This window comes from Chiloscyllium punctatum, chromosome 33 (assembly GCF_047496795.1).
Source record: "Chiloscyllium punctatum isolate Juve2018m chromosome 33, sChiPun1.3, whole genome shotgun sequence".
NCBI classification, from domain to species: Eukaryota; Metazoa; Chordata; class Chondrichthyes; order Orectolobiformes; family Hemiscylliidae; genus Chiloscyllium; species Chiloscyllium punctatum.
The window spans coordinates 28,541,821-28,564,762 of NC_092771.1; the positions used below are offsets into that span (position 1 = coordinate 28,541,821).

The window sequence follows — 22,942 nt, forward strand, 5'->3', positions numbered from 1 at the left end:
TGAGTGACATATTGGCACTGAGTGATATATTAGCACTAATACAGAATTGGCTAATGGACTGGAAACAGGCAGTTGGGTCATTTTCATGTCAGCAGGTGATGCTGAGTGGGTGCAGCAAGGAAATTACAATTTCAGTTTATAAATTACAATTGCTACTGAACTTAATAACCCATATCTTTTAATTAAATATCAAACTCACCAATACATTCAGTCTGTGTGGAACTTGCTGTGAATCCTTCATTGCAATCACACTTGTAACTACCAGGGGTATTAATGCACCGGCCATTTTGACAAATGCCAGGCTTGGTGCGACATTCATTTTCATCTACAGGAAAGAGTTATAGTACTGATTTATTGTTGCATGTTGCAAAAATGAACTTAAGTATGTTGAAAGCTGAAGAGTAAGTTGATTAAAAAGATTTATTTGTTACCAATACACCCTTCACCATCTGGCGCACGCACTAATCCAGGTGGGCAGATACACATGAAAGTTCCAATTAGGTTCTTGCAAATCATTCCTCTTGATGCACAACCATCAAGTTGTTCCTCACATTCATTCTGATCTGCAAATTTGGGAAGCACTTGGTGATTTTCATTAACATTGTCAGTACAAATGAAAAATATTCACAAGAGCAACAAGAGCAAAAGGAATGTAAAACTCAAAATATGAACTTATTATAATTATCATAAACTGGCCAGTTAATTATTTTTGAAATGTGAGATTTTGCATCAGTTCTTGACAGAGTCAGAATGTTCGGCTTTAAGATCAAATTCACAACTTGAGCATATTATGTAGATTGACAGAAAGAGATTTTGCATTGGTTGTAGTGCAAATTTTTTGTTGAGATGCTAATGTAAAGGTCCCTTCCATTTGTACAGATTGACCACAAAGCCCTACAGCATTATTCAAAGAAAAGGAGTTAGTTTGCTCAGAATCCTGGCCAGCAGCCCTTCCTTTATCAAAATAGATTTCAGATGACGATTCTTATTGTTGCTAGTGGGATCCAGCTCTGTTTAAATTACTTCGATGTTTGTCTGCATAACAATAGACCATTTGTTGCAAATAAAGTGCCTTCAAATGTATCTGATGCAGTATTATATAAATGCAAATCTTTCCTTAACCTTAATGGGCATTCTTTTCAAATCTGAATTTGAAACTTTGGTAAAATCTTTTAAAAAGAGATTAAAAATTGAAATTCTAAAAAACGTAGTTCTGATAAAGCATCACTGGTCTTGAGACGTTAACTCTGCTTTCTTCTCATTCGTGCTGCCAGACCTGCTGAGTTTTGCTAGCAATTTCTGCTTCCGTTTTGGATCTCCAGCATCTGCAATTCTTTGTTTTATTAAGAACTGAAATTTTTTTTTGTAATTTTTGTTATCAACTGAGTAATTGTAATAACTTTTAAAAGTTTCTAGAATTCACAGTCAGTTTTCAGACAAAAGACTACTTTGTAAATCCTGTAGTTAGACATTTCATGATTTGCATTGACTGTTAATATCTATGGTCTTGGTTCAGAAAACTACTTTAAGTTAGCACACCAAGTAAGGGAAACCGGGGAAAGACACAAAGTAAACTACTGAGTGCCATTTACCCATTATATATCGATGTACAAATTCAAGATCTATCCTATTACATTTTGTCCTCTGTGCTCACTATAACATGGACATGTCTGTTAGCAATGCCATAATGATAACTGAAGCAGTAAATGGGGAAACTTATACTGGAGCAGATGAACAAAGAGCAGAGAATTTGGTCTAGGTTTTGAGGCCAATAGTAGAGAATAGAGAGCCTTGGTCTATCATGCTCTGTATCAAATCCAAGAAATCCCGGTTTGGTGGTATAACAAAGTTCACGGAAAATGGTTTTGCTTTCAACAGTCTGATAAAGATAAAGATAGGAAGTCATCCAATATTAAAATGGAAATTTGTACTAACCTCGGCACATCTTCCCATCTTCTCTTAGAACATAGCCAGCAGGACATGTACATTCATATCCTCCAATGGTATTAACACATCGGAATGCACAGAGTAAAGGATTTTGTGCACATTCATTGATGTCTGAAAAAGAACAAGCACATTTTTTCCCTTACTAAATACAAAACTTCATAGTGATCAATTTATGTAGCCTTTTCATCCCTGTTTACTTTCTACACTATCTTTCTGTTGAAGGTATTGACTGTGACTGCAACATAATTTCAAAGATACTTGCAACGTTCACTATTGCACTCAATATTTGATGATGACAAGCAGTATACCTAATCTAAAATCTATTCTCACCTACTCTCAAGACCATAAGAGGTAGGAGCAGAAGAAGGCTATTTGGCCTATTGAGTCCGCTTCACCACTCTGTGGGGGGTGACCATGGCTAATCTGAAAATCCTCAACTCTTGTCTTATCCTCATAACCTTTGATTCCCTCATTGATTAGAAATCTGTATAGCTCAGACTTAAATATACTTAATGACCCAGCCTTGACTGTCCTCCACGGTAACGAATTCCACAGATTTACCACACTTTTAAATGGGTGACTCCTTCCTCTGAGACTGTGCCCTCTAGACCTAAACACTTACTACTAGGTGAAACAACCTCTCTGCATCTACCCTGTCAAGCCCCCTAACCATCTTGTATGTTTCAATAAGGTCTCATCTCATTCTTCTCAACTCCAATGAGACCTATACACTAACCAATGGGCAAGTTAACTGGAAAATGATCAAAGTACATACCATGATAAATGTTTTCGCTTAGCATTTCAGAATAGCCAGAATACTTGTATTATTTCTACTACAGTTGTGATTCACATCAATTAGGTCAAGTCACACCAGGCATGAAATTTAGAACTTCACTGATTGATGTGTCTCAATGTAGCAAGTGTATTTGCCTGATAGATATCTTGGTTTCGCCATATGTATATGTTAGGGACATGGAAACAAAAGGCTTACCTTCACAAGTAATCATCGGTCCTGGTTCAAAACCTTCTTCACATGCACACTCAAATCCTCCAATCACATTAGTACACGTCCCATTGCCACACGGATTACCAACAGAACATTCATTTGTGTCTGTTACAGGCAAAACAAAACAGTAGAAATAAATTGCTGGCCAAAAACCTCTGCAGTTTCACAGGATCAAGAAAGCATTTGTTTATATGATGGGTACCCTTGTTGGTTCTTCTAGTGTGTTTGCCACAGAGGGCTAAGAATTTCAAAGCAACACAATTCTAGGTTTCTTTTCTGTCAAATGTCACCAAGACACCGACATCATGCAGAAGTCCTTCACACTGGAGCCAAATGTGGCAGAATTGATGGGATTTCTAGAAGATGACTGATATTGCCAATTCAGAGGACAGGAATCAACTGGAATTGAGTCATTCCCAAAATTGCAGCAATCCTGTCGCATTTGGTTTGTTTACCCTTCCACCTTCAGGAATACAGATCCTTTCCACAGTAAAATGTCTTTCCAATGGGATATCAATTTTGTTCATATAGTATGCAGAGTTGTTGAATGATGACAGTGATGAATAGTGCGATTTGTCACTATGACGTCAAAATTTAAAATAGGTAGGGACTCTGCCTTTACCAAACAAAAGCGGCATGTTAAAGAATATTAATTGCATTACTTGTTTTCTGTGTTTCAAGGGAACTTACCTTCACAGTTGATTCCAGTATAATCGATACTGAAGCCAAACGGGCATTCGCAGCGGAAAGAACCATCAGTGTTGATGCACTGTCCATTTTTACACATTCCTGGGTCTATGGCACATTCATCAGTATCTTTCACCAAGAAAAACATGTGGCAAAATTAGAATTAATGAAATATATTCAGACTAATTATAACTGACTCAAATTTAACATGGTTCTATAATCAAGAAGTAACGGTTAATATTGCAAATGTGCTAAGGTAGTGAAATCTGCTTATAGTAATCTTGGTACAGAGTAATTAATTAAAATTCACTTTTTAATGTAATAGTTAGATTAATTTTTGCCTTGTAGTGAAACTAATGTTGCATTTATAATGATAGTTAATTAAAAGTTAGCCTTCTATTGTTCAGCCCACAAGGCCAGATTGTCTTGTACTGTTTCAAGGGAATTTGTTGCTTTTTTTGAGTACAGTGGAAAACCTCTCCACTGCTTCTTTATGGATCATGCATTCTGCTTCAAAAAAGTCTCTTAGGATAACTCTTCCAGTTAGGTTTGTAACTACATGAATGCAAAGATGTTAACATTAAGAATAAAGCAATTTCATGTTTAACACAGTGCTTCCTATAACTGAATTTGTTATTTTTCAATTGCTGTGAGTCAGATAATTATTTTGATTTCATGGTGTATAAAAAGATTAACTTACCTACATGTGATCCATCCACATCAATTCTAGTTCCAATTAAGCCCCCGGGGCACAGTTTTCCAAATGCTTCTACAATCGAATTGAATAAGGCGAAATGAAATCAGTTTTCAAAAGAAGTTAGAAATACAAATTACAGTATTTACCTATCTGTATGTTTTAATTGGTGATAAAATCATCGGCATTATGTTTTCTAATGTTAGTAGATACAGGTCGTTCTGCTATAACACGCGTTTCATTAACACAAATTCGCTATAACACGACTGACAAATTGGGGACGCTTTCTAAAATGTGAAGTTTTAAAGCATGTATTGGTTGTAATGCGATTGCGACGCCATTAGTTTAAATAGAGCTGCTATTACACAATTTTCTTGTAACATGGGATTGCACGAGAATGGAACGACTGCGTTACAGCAGAACTGACTGTACCAGATTGTTACCACAGAGCACTAAAATAAAAACAAAAAAGGTCTGGAAACACAAAGGAGCTAATGTCAGCAATGTGAAAAGGCAGCCGACAACACTTATGATGTATTCAGATGATCATGCTCAGAAGATTCTAAGTTCATTGATGAAACATAATGTGCCTTGCTTTTCGACCCTGGCTTATCTTATGCGCATTTCTAGAATTTCCTTTGTTCTTAAATTTGCGCTCTGCTAACTATTTTAGCTGATAATGTGCAAAGAATGATCCAAGATTTTCATTTGCCATATTACTAACGGATCAAACCTACTTATTTTGCAGTGAAACTTCTGCTTTAGCATCATCTTAGGTGGGTCTACATAGATGCTCACTGCCCCTTTGGTCATATCCATGTTTTAGGAGATGAAAGCACAAACAAGAGGGAGGGTCAAGAAGGGAACTAGGGAGAAAAGTGATGAAGGGAGGACTGGAAAGTGTAAGGGGTGTCAAGTCACAGGGTTGGGGAGTGGAAAAGTTGGGGAATGAAGAGATAGTGAGCAGGATGATTGATAATTGAAGCATTAAGCAGAAGAGGTAGTAAGCAAGGTGTTAGCGAACATGGAGTGGGAGTAGGAGGAATGAATGGGGACTGTGAGAGGCTTTGTCTCTCATTTGAAGCAACAGTTACTTTTTCTTATAGCTCTATTGTACAAATTGTGTGTAGAATATCTATATATTTGCACTTCTCTGTTCTGCTGCACTTTTGCCGACTCCAACCTCATTGTCCTCTTAACTGATCAACATTCGATCTAACTTGATTATCCACCAACCTTCACGTGCTCACCCATTCTATTATAGACAAAAAAAAACTGCAGATGCTGGAATCCAAAGTAGACAGGCAGGAGGCTGGAAGAACACAGCAAGCCAGGCAGCATCAGGAGGTGGTGAAGTCAACGTTTCGGAGCGGGTGGGGGTGGTGGAGAGAAGGATTACACCCAAAGCATGGATTTCTACACCTTCTAATGCTGTCTGACTTGCTGTGTTCTTCCAGCCTCCTGCCTGTCTACCAAATCAGCAAAGCATAATTAGAAGTTAGAACTTTAAACTTACCAGTTATGTGCTTTAAAGGGAAGGAAAGCGCAGGTTTTGTCTTCCTATGGTTGTACTACACTCCCCCAGTTTCCCCAGGAATGCAGTGCACTGTATTTTGGTTAGTCAAGATTAGGAAGATCCCAGAAGAAATTGCAGGTCAGCACTGAATCAATCGCACAAATCTTCCGATATGGGGAGAGGCCTTTGTCTTAACTTAGATCGGTGATGCACCTTGGGATCTTTAGAAAATCAACATTTGCACATATGTGGCACGTATATGGCAAGTTCTAAAGATCTGATTGCTGCTTTGACCCTGCCTGGATTGCTCCATGATTGCAATGACAGTGAGATCAGATGACCAAGGTCTCAGAGACTTTGAATATTTGCTCTAAATGGATCCTGGTTTTCACTGAATTTTAATATTAAGTACAAAACCAGTTTAACTTGCAAATAAATAAGATGGAGTGTCAAAACAAGTTATCACCCACAGAAATGTTCACCCTTCCTCTCCCACTGACTCAGGGGTAGTATTCATTCCATACAGTGTGCGCACTCTTCCAGCACTTCCTCTTCTGATTTACCTCTGGAAGTCTCTGCTCCTGTCTGGCTGATATTGGACTGGCCAGTGTTGTTGGGGAGTGAAGGGAATGAGCACTGAGAATTTACGTGCTTTCATTGGGTTAGAATGAACACAGGCAGGGATAAAAGAGGATGCGAACATCGTCAGATTAGTGAGAGAAGTGGATGAACCCTTGAACTTGGGTGCAGAGCAGTGATGAAGAGTGGGTGAACACAGTCAGGAGTTACAGAGAAGCAGACAGCACTGTCAGGATGTGAGGAGATTTATTGTTTTCAATGTGGTGAGGCTGAGCAATTTCAGAAGCTATCAGCTCCACTTAAAATTAAATTAATATATGCCTTATGATGAAAAACAAACCCTCGTCTATGTTAGAATTAGCAAATTTGTCTCTGGATTAGTTCCTCCTATATTCTTGGTGGGTAAGTGACAGCTTGAATCACAATCAGTATTCTCTCTAATACTGATTGGTAGTTCAGTGCCATCATCAAGCAAAAACATAATTTTTTTTAAAATTGAGGTTCGAAATCATTTAAAATTTACACGTTTTTTCTTCCAATAAGCCAGAAATAATTCATAATTATAGGCAATAAGAATAAGAAATTCAAAGATTAGATGTGCAGGACAATTTTCCAGGCAAATTGTATAGCTAGATATTTGTCAATCACTAGCGTGAATGCACTCTTTTCTTTTTGCAAGGGGCTTGATAGGCCTGATAATTTTCTGGTACATGAAATTTTGACTGTTCTGAGTTTTTTTATAATTATATGTTTATTAATTTAAGCTAAGTAGCAAAATCATAAATTATTTTCCTTTGTTTTCATACCTTATTCCACAGGATGGATAAAAGACCTAAAATTTGAGTTAAGCTTTTTATTGTTGAACAATTCAAATTTTTTGCAGAACTATAGAGGTTATGAATGCGTCTGAAGGAACTCTACTCAGCACTCCTGACATGAACTGCAAAGACATTCTGTCGATTTTTACACTTCATCTGTTTTCTTCCAATCATGAAAACAGACATGTGCTGTGATGTTCGCTTTTCCCAGTCCACCTTAAAATGTAACAAGCTCATAAAAGTTAGAGTTTGGTCAGCTTGCTTTTTCTGAATTTATGTTGGTTGTTGTTTTCCTGTTTGTCATTGTTTGTTTATGATAATATATTTGCTAATCATGTGGCTGTCATGCAGTCTGTTTATAATAATTGATTTTCAGATTATTATTATTGCACAGATAAACCGCAGGTTCATTCTTGACAACTGATTCTATGAGTTACCCAGTACAAACACAAAATTAATCGTTTCTATTTCTATATACATTGTTCAGAATATTACAATGGATGCTCAAAACTTCATCCTTGAAGTTTTGTTACTTTTGTTACCTCAACTGTAATATGAATTTATTGTACCAACATTTGGCTCACCCTCTGTACTTTTGGGACAAATCTCACATGGGACACCCCATCCTTCTCCTGGCATTAAACTGCAACAACATGTTGCCTTTGTGATGTTCTTGAACTTGGGTGCAGAGCAGACACCATTCTCAAATTTAGAGAAGCAATAACTCTCTCTGATATCTACAAATGATATAAAAAATGTATTAGCATAAAATAAGTTAGTCCTGTAACACTTCTCACAAAAGCAACTCATGGTAAAAATCACCGAAAGCATAATTACTCGAACACAATGTCTTTGTCTACATTTAATAAAGTGTACAGGAGTTCTTAAAATAAGATTTCTCGATGTGAAAAATACAACCCACTTTGGTACTGATGGTAGCATTCACAAAATACACATCTTGTAAAACTGTTGAAGAATTCTTTTTAATGTTATCACCTGCTTTGCACAAAGAGAACGAATTTCATGGTTTAAACATCAGTTTGGTGAAGAATCTGAGCCTAGGAAAGCTAGGGAGGAAACTGTTTGTTTCCTCCTCCATTAGGGCTGACTGCAACAAAAATGGAAGCTGCAGCTATCATGTGCGGCACAGTAAAGTACTTCTAGATGCTTTGAGTGGCATGGATTGCATGATCAGTCTAATATTCAGCATATCGGGATGCATCATCATATCTTCTCTAACTTGTTCTACTGAATGTCCACAGTTTGCTTTTAAAACATTCTGAAACTTCCTGAATGAGTCAATGTCCGGCAGGAAAGTTTATTAAACGTGCACAGTTGTCCTTTGGAGCAACATAATTAAACATCAGGTACAAGAAGTTCAATTTTTGACTAAATTTTGACTTCAGTGGGCAATTCTTATTGCTGAGAATGCATTCTGTCCACAAATCAATGAGTTGTGATCTTTTTCGCCTTTTTCAAGTCAACTTTGCGATCTGTGAAGCTTGCAAAGATGGCTCAGTGGTTAGCACTGCCACCTCACAGTTTGATTCCAGTCTTGGATGTTTGACTGAATGAAGTTTGCAGGTTCACCCTGAATCTGCGTAGGTTTCTGTCAGGTGCTCCGGTTTCCTCTCACAAACCAAAGGTGTGCAGGTTAGGTGGATTAGTCATGCTAAATGTGGGGTTATTGGAATAGAGTTGTGGGCTAAGTTTGGGTAGAATGTCCTTTGGAGGGACGGTGCAGACTTGATGGGCCGAATGGCCTCTCTGCACTGTAGGGATTCTATGAAAAAATAATTCAAGACACTTCACACCTGCAACATTGTGTCAGATTCATTAATTAATAAATCTGGCAGGATGAACTTAGATTTAAACATTTCTTTGAGGAAAGATTTAAAACATTTGAAAATAAAAACAATTGGTTTCTTAAAAAAGAATAATCAAAACACTTTTAAAACATTCTGAAACTTCCTGAATAAGTCAATGTCCGGCAGGAAAGTCTATTAACAGTGCACAGTTGTCCTTTGGAGCAATATAATTAAACATTAGGTACAAGAAGTTCAATTTTTGACTAAGTACTTTACTTTAGTGGGCAATTCTTATCGCTGAGAATGCAATTTTGTGAAATTGGACCCTCCATTCCTATTCATATACCATTCAGATACCGTTTAAACATTGTAATTGCATCAGCCTCCACTACCTCCTCTGGCAGCTCGTTCCATACATGCACCATCCTCTGCGTGAAAAAATCACCCCTTAGGTCTGTTTTAAATCTTCCCACTCTCATCTTAAACCTATTCACCCCTAGTTTTGGATTCCCTCACCCTAGGAAAAAGACCTTGGCCACTCAGCCTATCCATGCTCCTCACGATTTTGTAAACCTCTATAATGTCACCTCAGCCTTCAATGCTCCAGGGAAAAAAGTCTCCAGCTTGTACAGCCTCTCTCTCTATAATTCAGTTAAGTCACCTCGCATTCCTTTACACTCCTATAAGCACAGGCCTAACAAATGAAAATTCTCTGGACAACCTCCAATGCCAGTTTATCTTCCAAAGAACAAAGAACAGTACAGCACAGGGACAGGCCCTTCGACTCTCCAAGATTGCAGGAACCCATGTTGTCTTTCTAAACTAAAAACCGTTTGCGTCTGCGTGTCCCTATCCCTCTATTCCCTGTCTATTCATATTCACTTCGATAAGGGGACCAAACCTGTATCCTAGATGTGGGGCTGAGAATGTTACACTGGAAAAGCACAACAGGTCAGGCAACATCCGAGGTGCAGCCCTCACTTTCGCTCTGCATGCCAGCAGTGGTCCAACTAATGTTTGAATATTTTTATCAAGTTTTTAAGATATTTTTAGCAAGATTTTGTTTTTATTCTCCATTCTCTTTGAAATAAATGTCAACATTTTATTTTCCTCCCCTGTTACCTGCTGAACATATAGGCCTAGCTTTGTGATTTCTAAACAAGAACTCCCAACTACCTCTCTGTGACACAGCTTCCTCCGTTTAAGTAATCTTCAGCATCTTCACTCTTCCTGTCAAAGTGTAAAACTCACAGTTTTCCATATTATATTACATTTGTCACACCTTTGCTCATTTACTGAACTGGTCTATAGACCTTGTAGACTCTGTACCATCTTCACCCCTTACCTTCCCATCTATTTTTGTGTTATCTGCAAACTTGGTCATAGTAGGCTCATTTCCCTTGTTGACAAACATCTTAGAGGAATGTTCTGAAAAAAGTTATGATGTGGAGGTACTGGTATAGGACTGGGATGGACAAAGTTAAAACTCACACAACACCAGGTTATAGTCAGTACTTCCCAGAATAGAACAGGCTACAGAAAAGAAAGTGTACCGACAACCGAACAACCAGGAACACTACAGGCAACAAAGATACACAAAGCCAACACACCTGGATGTGTCCCATCATATCAGGCAATGGGACCCTGTGTGAGAACCTCTCTGGTTATATTGAGGCTATCTTGAAACCCACTGTACAGGGGACCCCTAGCTTTAATCATGACACTACAGATTTCTTACAGTAACTCAGTACCCACGTACCAGTCAAGCCAGGAACATTCCTCATCACAATGGATGTTTGGCACTCAACATCAGCATCCCCCATGATAATGGCCTCAGCACTCAATACCAACAACTGCCAAGCTCCGGGCACCATCCTACATCCGCTTCATCCTCGATCATAACGTCTTCATCTTGGACAACCAGTTCTTCATCCAGACACTCGGAACAGCCACGGGGACCAAATTTGTAACCCAATATGCCAACATTCTCATGCACTAGTTCAAATAAATCTTCTTTGCTGCATAGGACCTCTAACCAACACGATACACCAGATATACTTATGACATTTTCTTCCTCTGGACCCATAACGAGAAGTCACTGAAACAACTACACAGTGATATCAATAAATTTCAACCCACCATCAGACTCACCATGGACTACTTTTTAGTATTTGCCTCATTTTTGGACACACTCATCTCCATCAAGAATGGGCACCTCAGTACCTCACTCTACCGCAAACCCATTGATAACCTCATGATGCCGCACGTCTCGAACTTCCACCCTAAACATATTAAAACATCTTCTACGGACAAGCCCTACGCATACGCAGGATCTGTTCAGATGAGGAGGAATGCGACGGACACCTGAAGGTGCTGAAGGATGCCTTCATAAGAACAAGATATAATGCTCAACTCATCGATCGCCAGTTCTGACATGCCACAGTGAGTAATTGCAATGACCTCTTCAGGAGACAAACACTGGAAATGACCTATAGGCTACCCTTTCTTGTTCAGTACTTCCCAGGAATGGAGAATCTACACCATGTTCTTTGCAGCCTACACGTATCATTGATGAGGATGAGCACCTCGCCAAGATCGTCCCTACGCCTCCACTTCTCACTTTTTAACAACTGTCAAACTTTAAACAGACCAGTGTTCGCAGCAAACTGCCCAGCCTTCAGGACAACATCAACCACAACACTATACAACCCTGCCATGGCAAACACTGCAAAACATGTCAGAGTGTCGACATGAATACTACCATTACACGTGGTGGCAGGTACTCATGTGGCTCGGCCAACATTGTCTATCTCATAAGCTGCAGGTAAGGATGCCTCAAGGCCTTGACAGAAACCAAATTCCTGATCTAGTATTCTGTGAGCTCTCTTGTGCAGCATAAACATTTTAGCACTTATTATAGTGATCTTCGACAGTAATTCTGGTTGGTTGTTATCGCAGACTCACCAATGCATCTTCTTCCACCTGACAGAATTGATCCTGGTGGACAGATACACTCGTAGCTTCCTTCAGTATTAGTACATGTACCAGACACACACAACCCAGGGTCTGATGCGCATTCATCGATATCTGGAAAATGAAATCAGATCACATACAGTAATGCAATAGGAATGTTTTGTTTTGGAATGTTTTGTTAGTACATGTATTTGAGAGACCAGCCTGGAAATTCTTACAAGCAGGACATAAGGCATCTGGATGAATAGGAAGGGTTTGGAGGGATATGGGCCAGGTGCTGGCAGGTGAGACTAGATTGGGTTGGGATATCTGTTTGGCATGGATGAGTTGGACCAAAGGATCTGTTTCCGTGCTGTACATCTCTACGGCTCTATGACATAGATAAGGTGGAGTGCATGTGGGCACTTGTGAGGTCAGGAAAGTCTTGATGATATTGATTTCTTCTCCCTGTTTCAGTTTCCTATCTTGTAGTGGGAAAAATGGCATCTTAGCTGATTGTTAGGTGGGAAAAATCAGGAGAAAGCTGAAACTCGGGGAAATGGTGTGGAAGTAGCATCACTAGACTAGCAATACAGAAACATGGAGATAGTGAGGACTGCAGATGCTGGGAAACCAGAGTTGATAAAACATGGCGCTGGAAGAAGCACAGCAAGCCAAGCAACATCAGAACAGCAGGAGAGTCAATATTTTGGGCAGGACCTTTCATCAGACCTGGGATGGGGGAAGGGGGGTGAGAAATAAATAAAGGCAGGGGTGTGGAGCTTGGGGAAAGGTAGGTGGGATAGCGAGAGGTGAATGCAGGTAGGAGGTGACTGAGATTGCTTAGTGGGAAGGGTGGAGTGGATAGATGGGAAGGAAGATGGGTAGGGTAGGTCAGGTCAGGTCAAGAGGGTAGGGTGGAGAGCGAGGGCTGGACCTGGGTGGAGGTAGATGTTGAGGAGATTTGAAAGCTATGTTGAAGCCATAAGGTTGTAAGCTCCTGAGGTGGAAGGTGAGGTGTTCGTCCTTCAGTTTATATGTGGTCTTATTTTGATGGTGGAGGAGACTGAGGATGGACATGTCGCTGGGGGAGTGGGAGGGGGAGTTAAAATGGCTGGCAACCAGGAGGTGGGGTTGATTGGAGCGTGTGGACTGTAGATGTTTCCTGAACCGGTCGCTGAGTTTGTGGTTGGGTCTCTCCAATGTAGAGGAGACCACATCGGGAGCAATAGATGCAGTAAATAAGGTTAGAGGAAATGCAAGGGAGTCTCTGCCAGACTTGGAATAATTCTTTGGGGTCTTGGATGGAGGTGAGAGGGAGGTGTGGGGTAGGTGTTGCACCTCCTGTGGCTGCAGTGAAAAGTGCCAGGTGTGGAAGAGACGTTGGTGGGGAGTGTGGATCTTACAAGGGAGTCATGGAGGGAATGGTCTCTAAGGAAAGCGGATATGGGTGGGAAAGAAATATCTGATGGTAGGGTCTGACTGCAGGTGGCGAAAATGGCGGAAGATGATGCATTGGATTAGGAGATTAGTGGGTGGAGTGTTGGGTTACCTGATCTAGATGGAAGGTAAGATTTGGAAGGCAACCTCTTATCTATTCCAGCTGCGCTTAGAGGCATACACCTGCATCTCTCAGTTATCGATTTAGATAAGGATTTAAAAAGTTAAGCACCTTTTTTTTGCTGATGATCTCTTGTAGTTCTGTATGGACAACTTATTAGACTGAATATTGACCCATCCCGGCTCTATCCAGGACAGCTCAGTTTTGTGAATACAGCATCATATCAGCAATTAGGACCTTCCCTACCAAAATTGAGATAAACCCAATGCAAGTTTGCATGGGTATGTGGCATATGATACAGAATACTATTTGCATATTAAAAGGTACCAATGTTGTTTCAGGAATGAACTAATTTTCTGCATTTACCAAATTAGCAGATAGCACACTTTTGGATGTAAATACACTTGCGTCTCTCGCTTACCCACCAGTTATTTAGACATTAGTTGTGCATCTTAAACATTAGTGCACTACCAATGAATTTCTTGGCATTATTCCTTATCATGATTAACATATTTCAACAATAAGTTCCTTACCAATGCATTTATCATCAATCAGTGAGTATCCAGGAGGGCAGATACATCTGTAAGAACCATCCAGGTTTTGACAGGTGCCTGGTGTACAAGGGCGAGGCACAGTCAAGCATTCATTGATATCTGTGAAACAGGAATTTATAGAGAAAACATCAATGTAAACACAAAAATACTATTAACTAGTAACATGACAAATAGCTCAATTTATCTTAACAGGTCTGGCAGCATCAGTGAAGAGAAATCAGAGTTAACGTTTGTGACTCTTCCTCAATATACCCTTACTTAGTTCTGAGGAAACGTCACCAGACCTGAAACGTTAAACTCTGATTTTTCTACACCAATGCTGCCAAACCTACTGAGCTTTTCTAGTAATTTCTGCTTTCGTTTCTGATTTACAGCATCCAGTTCTTTTGATTTTTATTTAGCTTAATTTATCTTCCTTAGTAACATGACAAATTTCATAAATTTCTTTAAGTTGACATACAAGTTCCTAACACATACTCAATTTAAAAGTCCTTTTCTACCTGAGCATTAAACAGCTGTTATATGTTTAAGAAAAGTGTCTTCCAAAGTAAGTGGAAATCAGAAGAAACAATATTGCATTATTTTCAACATGTATGCAAAAGGATTTCAAGATGCAGGTGAACAGGAAGTCATCTAATTTGGATCTAATATTGATACATCAGATTACTTTCTAAATGGTGAAAAGCTAGAAACAGTGGAGGCCCAAAGAAACTTTTGGGGTCCAAGCACACAAACATAAAAACATAAGAAACAGGAGTAATGGTAGGCAGGTTGACCCCTTGAGTCTGCTTTGCCATTCAAATATATTTACAAAATTATGGCTGATTATGCCACAACTCCATTTTCCAAACTACAAACACCAAAGAAATGCAGATGCCGGAAATCCAAAACAAAAAAAAGGAATTTCTGTAGAAACTTGGCAGATCTTGCAGTATCTGTGAAGAGAAAGCAAATGCTGCCAGAATGACCATTCTGGTGCCCAAAACATTAGTCTGAATTTCTCCAGCAATTTCTGTTTTCGATTCCACTTTCCAGACTATTCCCCAAACCTTCAGCTCCTATGTGGATCAAAATTTAGCCTCAAATTTATAAATTAACCCAGACTCCAATGTAATCTGTAGAAGAGAATTCCAAAGATTAATGGCTTTGAGAAAATAAATTCTTCCTGCTCTCTATCTCAAGTGGGAGACCCTTTGTTCTGAATCCAGATCTTTGTTCTAGATACCTTTATGAAGAACATCCCTTCAACATCTATAAGACCCATCAGAATGTTATGTTTCAGTAAGATCACCTCTCATTATCCTGAATGATAAGGGCCCAACTTAAGCTTTTTCTCATAAGACAACCTCTTCATCCCAAGATTAAACTTCCTGAACCTATATGGAGCAGCGCCAAATCAATAGCTGCCCTTAAATGAGGAGACCAGAACATGTCCACTTTCACTCGATTCCTCTTGCAATAAAGGACCAATATTCAAATTTTGCTGTACCTGTATGTTAACTTTTTGATTGCTTTTTACTACAGTATTCTGTAGTTTCTCTCCATTCAATAATATTTTTATTTTTTATTTTTCCTAAGTAGATAATCTCACATCTGCCAATCCTTTTCACACTCACTTCACCTAATTATAGCCCTTTATAGTCTCTGTGTCCATTATTTGTTTTCCCATCTGTGTTTGAATCATAAGCAAACTTAACTACAATACACTCTGGCCCTTTATTTATATCATTAAGACAGACTGTAAATAGTTGAGGCCCCAGCTATGGCAGCCACAGGTTAAGGTTTACCAACATGAAAGTATTTTTAAGAAGTTATTTCATGGGATATGGGCATTGCTAGCTGAGTCAGCATTTATTGCCATCCCCAGCTGCTCATAAGACAGTAGTGGCTGTGAGGGAGGGGCATTAACTGCTGAACCAACCAGCAATGCCTACATTCCATGAGTTACTTTTAAAAATTCAGGCTGCTGAGTTGATGTTTCCTGTCAATTAACTGACAATATCTCACCTACATCTCCTGTGCTCATTTAATTTGTACTGTAACGTTTGTGTGGCACTTCCTAGAAAACTATTGGAAATGCAAATACACTATGACTACTAGTTTTCCTTTAATCAACCAAACCTTCAATCATATGAAATAGGAGCAGGATTAGGCCATTTAGCTTGTTATCTGAGAAACGAATTCCAAATTCTATCAATTTCTGAACAGGTTGATCAGAAAACAAAGTCAAATAAAATGTTCTTTTTGAAAAAAATTTAAATACAGCACGTTGTTTAAATGGAGAGATGGCAGAAATCTGAGGTACAGAGTTTCCTCCGGGTGCTCCAATTTCCTCCCACAATCCAAAGATGTGCAGGTTAGGTGAATTGGCCAAGCTAAATTGCCCATAGTGTTATGACTGTCATTATGACTATCTGAAAATACAAGTTATTCTTACCTCCCACAGAAAAGGAAGACCTCTTATTTTTAACAATCTTTTTCCCCTAATTACTAGTTTCTCTCACTAGAAGAAATATCCTCCAGCTATCTACCCTATCAAGTCTCCTCACTATCTTATTTATTTTAATAAAGTCTCTGTTCATTCTTCTAAACTCCAATGGGTACAGACTGACCCTATCCAAACTTATCTCATTAGCCAATCCCTTCATTCTAGGAATGAGTCATGTGAACTGCTTCTAACACATTAAATCCTCTTTGAAATAAGTATGTAGTACTCAAGTTGTGGACTCACTAATACTATATAGCTGCAGGAAAATTTCCCAAGTTTTCTAATCCATCCCCGAAATAGTAAACCATAACATTTTACATGTCTTCCTAATCACTTGTTGAACCTGCATACTAACGTTTTGTGACTTAGCTACCAGGACACCGAGATCAGAGAATCATAGAAACCCAACAATGTGGAAACAAGTCCCTTTGAAGAGTAACCCACCCAGACCAATTCCCCTACCCTATTTATAGAAACTCTTCCTATCCTATAGATTCTCAAAATAGGTGATTACAAAGCACTTTCTTAAATCTCTCTCCTATGTGGCCTCCATTTTCACCTCCAACAAGTGGGAGGAGTAAATGGACTTCTTTTTCACAAAGATTGAGAACATCTGATCAGCCGCTTTTGCTGATTGCGTCTCTTCATAGGTCCATCTTGCAGAAGTTACTCTAAATTTCCACCCTGGCTTAGCTCTTAACTGGCACCTTTCTCTAGTTATGAACATATGAATTAGGAGCAGAAGTAGATTTGAAGACTTCAGTGCCATTCAAATATCTCGGTAGGATACAGAGTAGTCCATTTAGCATTGAGGAGAAGAAAAATTTCTTTAGATTAGATTAGATTAGATTAGATTACTTACAGTGTGGAAACAGGCCCTTCGGCCCAACAAGTCCACACCGCCCCGCCGAAGCGCAACCCACCCATACCCCTACATCCACCCCTTACCTAACACTATGGGCAATTTAGCATGGCCAATTCACCTGACCTGCACATCTTTGGACTGTGGGAGGAAACCGGAGCACCCGGAGGAAACCCACGCAGACACGGGGAGAATGTGCAAACTCCACACAGTCAGTCGCCTGAGGCGGGAATTGAACCCAGGTCTCTGGCGCTGTGAGGCAGCAGTGCTAACCACTGTGCCACCGTGCCGCCCTTACTCAAGTGGTAGTGAACCTGTGGAATTCTCTACCACAGAAGGCTGTGGAGGCCAAGTCAGTGAATATATTCAAGAAAGCAATAAAATTTGAAAAATTACTTAAAGGTATGGAGGGGTATAGAGAGAAAGTGGGAATCGTGAGAAAAGATCAGCCATGATCATATTGAATGGTGGAACAGCCAATTAGCTTCCTCCTGTTCCTGGATTCCAGGTCTCCTTCACATATAATTGCCCTTATTTAACTTTAACATACTAGTCTTAGATCCACGCTTCTCCTTTTCAAGTTGGATATAAAATTCAATCAATTTGTGGCTGCTGCTTTGAAGTGTTTTTATTCTGAGGTCATTCTCTATTTATAATATTAATTTATAATATTAATAATATATTAATAATATACCCCTTCATTCTCTAGCCTAATAAAATTCTAGCTAGCTCTGCCTTAAAAATATCCAGATTTCTGCCATCTCTGTTTCTAATTTATGACCCTTGATTTTTGAATAGTGACCCCCAGATACAGATTCTCCCACAAGAGAAACATTGTCTCTACACCAATGCTGTCACGACCTCTCAAGTTTTTATATGTTTCAATCAAGTCACTTCCTATTTTTCTAAACTTCAGTTTATACTAGCCTAGCTATCCAACCTTTCCTTCTAAGACAATTCACTCAACCCAGGCATTCAACTAGTGACCCCTCTCAAACAATGCTCCCCAACACATTTACATCCCTTCCTTAAATAAAGTGACCATTAATGTGCGCAGTACTCCAGATGCGATCTCTCCAGCATCCTGTTTAAAAGAAGCATAACCTTCCTACTTTTGTATTCAATTCCCCTTGTGATAAATGATGACAGTGAAAAAACTCCATAAAGGCTGGTATCCCATCACCAAGTCACTCTTTATTTACACATGAACAGTCCTTGACTTTAATACTGCCTCATTCAGAGTCAGGTACCAGAATGCCAGCATCTCTGAAACCCTTTTATGCGTCAGTCAGGGCTCCCTGATTGGACCAGATTAACAACCCCTTTAGCCAGCTGTGCTTTCATGCCCTCATGAATGCTCTTATTTAAAATTTTAGAAATAAATCTTTCTTCTCTCTCCCTCAAACTGAATATAAAATTCAATCATATTATGGTTGATGCTTCCTAAGGACACCTTCACTGTCTGTTTTCTTTATTAAGAATGCTATGTACATAGAGGTACAAACCCTTTAGCCCTGTCTTTTTGTGATGTTTGTAACATCTTGTGTTGACTGCTGGTGTATTCTTAGGATTATTCTCTCTGTTACTTCCTACCCATTCCCTGACCTTTATTTCCCAAATTACTATTTTGCTTTTCTGACTAGACTCAACATGTTTTCAAGCTTGATCCCTTAACATCTATAGTTTGTTTAAAGGCTCCCTAACTTCCGAATTATGTAGTTCACTAGAAAACAATCCTGGCATGGTTCTGGAATAGACTGCGCTAACAGCACAGACCCCAATTTCCATAGTACTGGTGCTCGAGCCCCACGAGCTACATATTTATTGAATCTTGTTCTATGCCAGTTTGCACATGGCTTAGGTAAATTTTCGGGCCTTGATGTTCTGCTTTCTAACCTAGTAGCTAACTTCTCATACTCCTTCAGTGAAATTGCATTCCTAGTTCCACCTATGTCAGTGGCATGGACTGACATGGACTACAACCACTGGATTCTCCAGCTCCTACTGCTAGCTTCTTCTACCCTGAAATCCTTACTGTCATCCAAATGAGCTGAAAAAAAACACTGAAACCAGTTGGACAATTATAAAGGCTGAGGCTCTTGCACCCCCATTCTCTGGGTTGCCTTACTGCCTCACCACAGTCATACCCTCCTGTCCCTGACCACTGGGATTAGAAATCAGATGTTTCTAATTTAAGAGATATAAGCACCTCCTGGAATCATGTGTTCTGCTAACAGTTCTCCTTCCTGATGTGCCACAGTGTCTGCAGCTCCAGCTCATTGACTCCAAGCCCAACTACCTGAAGTTGCAGACACTTACTGCAGACATGTTTGACCTGGATCAACAATGCCCTGTCATTTTTATTTTGTGTTAACTAAATAACAATTTTAATAGTTTACAATCAATAAATGCAGTAAACTTTACCAATACTACTGAAAATTACTCATAGTTATAAGTAGCTAAGGGCCAAAATTTTTAAAAGTTCTTTTAAAAAATTAATAATATACTGAATTTAACAGCATTTACTGAGTCCACCCACCAGTTCCCTGTGACATCACTGTTTGATTATATATCCACTCTGTGTATTTAGCTGCAGCTATAAAAACAGCTTCACTGTTCCGGCTGTCTTGAAGCTAAAACGGAGGTGCCTGAACCTTGCCTTCAATTAAGCTCTCCTGCCTCCTCTCTCACTTCTGCCTTCAAGTCTAAGTTCCATTAAACTGTTGGCTATCCAACATCCCCTTATGGTCCCTACATGAACTGGTATTTTAAGAATTTTCTGTTTTCCTGCTTTATCCCTCTCTCTTTTAAATCAGCCATTATCTTTCCATTCTTCAAAAAGATTAACCCTGATCCCATTTGCTTTGCAGGTCATCAACCCATCTGCAATCTCTCCTTTTACTGCAAAATATCTCACCTTCCAAGAACTGAGCCCACCTTTTCCAGGAGTACTGTAAAGATTCTTATGAACATCACAAACTGTGTCCTATGTCACTGCAACAAAAGTAAACCATCTCATTCTTCTTTATCTATTTTCAAATTTTGACTTGGCTACCACACCATCCTTCTTCAATGAGTCTTACTGTCATCCAGAAGAAAGTGAAGACTGCAGATGTTGGAGAGTCAGAGTCAAAAAGTGTGCTGTGGTTAGGCAGCATCTCAGGAGCAGGAGAGTCGACGTTTTGGGCATAAGCCCTTCATCAGGAATGAGGATGGGGAAGTGGGCTGAGAGATAAATAGGGGGTGAGGGTGGGGCTGGGGGGGACGGTAGGTGGGATGGGCGATAGGTGGATGCAGGTGGGAGGTGAATTAATAAGTCAGTGGGGAGGGTGGAGTGGATCAGTGGGAAGGAAGATGGGTAAGTAGGTCAGCTTAAGAGGGCGGTACTGAGTCCAAGGGTTAGATCTGGGATGAGCTGGAGGGGGGGTTGGGGAGATTTGGAAACTGGTGAAGTCAATGTTAATGCCATGTGCTTGTAGGGTCCTGAGGTGGACGATGAGGCATTCTTCTGCCAGTTGGCGAATGGCTTTGATTTGCCGGTGGAAGCGTGTCAGGATTTGCATGTTCTTAGGGCAGTGTTGGGGGGGGAGGTTGAAATGGTCGATCACAGGGCGGTGGGGGGTTGTTTGGTGAATGCGGAACACAAATGTTCCCTGAACCACTCTGCAACTTGGCGCTTGGCCTCCCTGATGTAGAGGAGACCATATTGAGAACAATGGATGTAGTAGATGAGGTGGGTGGATGTACAGGAAAATCTCTGCTGGATCTGAAATGATCCTTTAGGGTCTTGGACAGAGGTGAGGGGGGAGGTGTGAGTGCAGGTTTTGCACCTAGTGCTGTGGCAGGGGAAGGTGCCAGATGTAGAGGGTGGGTTGGTGGGGGGTGTGACCTAATGAGGGAATCTTGGAGGGAATGGTCTCTGTGGAATGCAGACAAGGGTGGGGAGGTAAACATACTTTTGGTGGTGGGGTCTGACTGTGGGTGGTGAAAATGGGGAGGATAATGCGCTATATAAATGGGAGGAGGAGATCTGCATGTCCTGGAGTGGAATTGCTCCTCCTGGGAGAAGATACGGCAGAGGCGGGGATTTTAGGAGTAAGAATTCGTGCTGTTACGGGGAGGGGTTTTTGGTGGTTGGGTGGGGTGGGGTGGGATGGGTGTAATCAAGGTCACTGTGGGAGTTGGTGGGTTTAAAATAGGTGTTGAGTCGTTTGCCGGAGAGGTCCAGGAAGGGGACGGAGATGTTGAAGATGGTCCGTGTGAACTTAAGGTCAGGATGGAAGGTGCTGGTAAAGTTGATGAACTACCGATACAGTCATCAATGTAACTGGTTAGGAATAGTCTCATCTGGTTCCATGTTTACCTTTCTCATCACAGTCAGACTATCACCTGTAATGACTTCTCTTCAGGCTCCCACATAGTTTCACTTAGTCCTCTTACATTTCTGATCGACATCCTTTGGCAACAGCACCCTAAAGCATACAGTTAGTCTTTACATCTACTTTGATGACATCAAGTTCCTCTGCATCACCATCTTTGTCGATTCCTCCATTATTGCAAAATGATCTAACTCTCATCTGCAATCCAGAACTGGAGAAACTCTCCTTGACTAGGAGAAAGTGAGAACTGCAGATGCTGCAGTACCAGAGTTGAAAAATGTGGTGCTGGAAAAACACAGCAGGCCAGGCAGTATCTGAGGAGCAGAAGAATCGACGTTTCGGGCATAAGCCCTTCTTCAGGAATTAATACACACGATATTGTGTTGGAACTAATATATTAGCATGGATGGAGGAGATAACACAGTCCTTTACAATGTTACAATGAAGATAGGAAGACATGATCCTATACCACAAAGTTGTGATTTTAGATTAGATTACTTACAGTGTGGAAACAGGCCCTTCGGCCCAACAAGTCCACACCACCCCGCCGAAGCGCAACCCACCCATACCGCTACATCTACCCCATACCTAACAATACGGGCAATTTAGCATGGCCAATTCACCTGACCTGCACATCTTTGGACTGTGGGAGGAAACCGGAGCACCCGGAGGAAACCCACGCAGACACGGGGAGAATGTGCAAACTCCACAAGTCAGTCGCCTGAGGCAGGAATTGAACCCAGGTCTCTGGTGCTGTGAGGCAGCAGTGCTAACCACTGTGCCACCGTGCCGCCCGTAACAACCAAGTCTTCACAACTTTGATGTTGTAGTATGCTCCTAGATTTGATAGCAATAGTTATGTACAACCTTGTTCCCCCTCGGTTCATTAGCTTTGCTTACCAACACAACTTCTTCTATCAGCTGTCAGTTCATAACCTTCATTGCAGAAGCACTGGAATGTTCCAATAGTATTGATGCACTGTCCATTTCTACACAAAGCACCATTCATGGTAGTGCACTCATCGATATCTAAAGAGAAACAGAAAATTATTGTCACATATATATATATTGATTTATTTCATGATCTTTTA

General features: G+C 40.2%; 1 protein-coding gene across 1 annotated transcript in view; it reads right to left on the bottom strand.

Moving 5' to 3' along the window:
* The window catches only part of LOC140458518 (fibrillin-1-like), a 574,711-nt gene that overhangs the window by 62,435 nt on the left and 489,334 nt on the right, over positions 1-22,942 (bottom strand). The window contains exons 47-56 of the mRNA XM_072553247.1: positions 22,752-22,880; positions 14,102-14,221; positions 12,020-12,142; positions 7,832-7,984; positions 4,341-4,409; positions 3,644-3,769; positions 2,939-3,058; positions 1,936-2,058; positions 432-563; positions 200-325 (exon numbers count right to left, since the gene is read on the bottom strand). Coding sequence (XP_072409348.1) covers positions 200-325; positions 432-563; positions 1,936-2,058; positions 2,939-3,058; positions 3,644-3,769; positions 4,341-4,409; positions 7,832-7,984; positions 12,020-12,142; positions 14,102-14,221; positions 22,752-22,880 — 1,221 coding nt within the window. The remainder of the gene's footprint in view (positions 1-199; positions 326-431; positions 564-1,935; positions 2,059-2,938; positions 3,059-3,643; positions 3,770-4,340; positions 4,410-7,831; positions 7,985-12,019; positions 12,143-14,101; positions 14,222-22,751; positions 22,881-22,942) is intronic.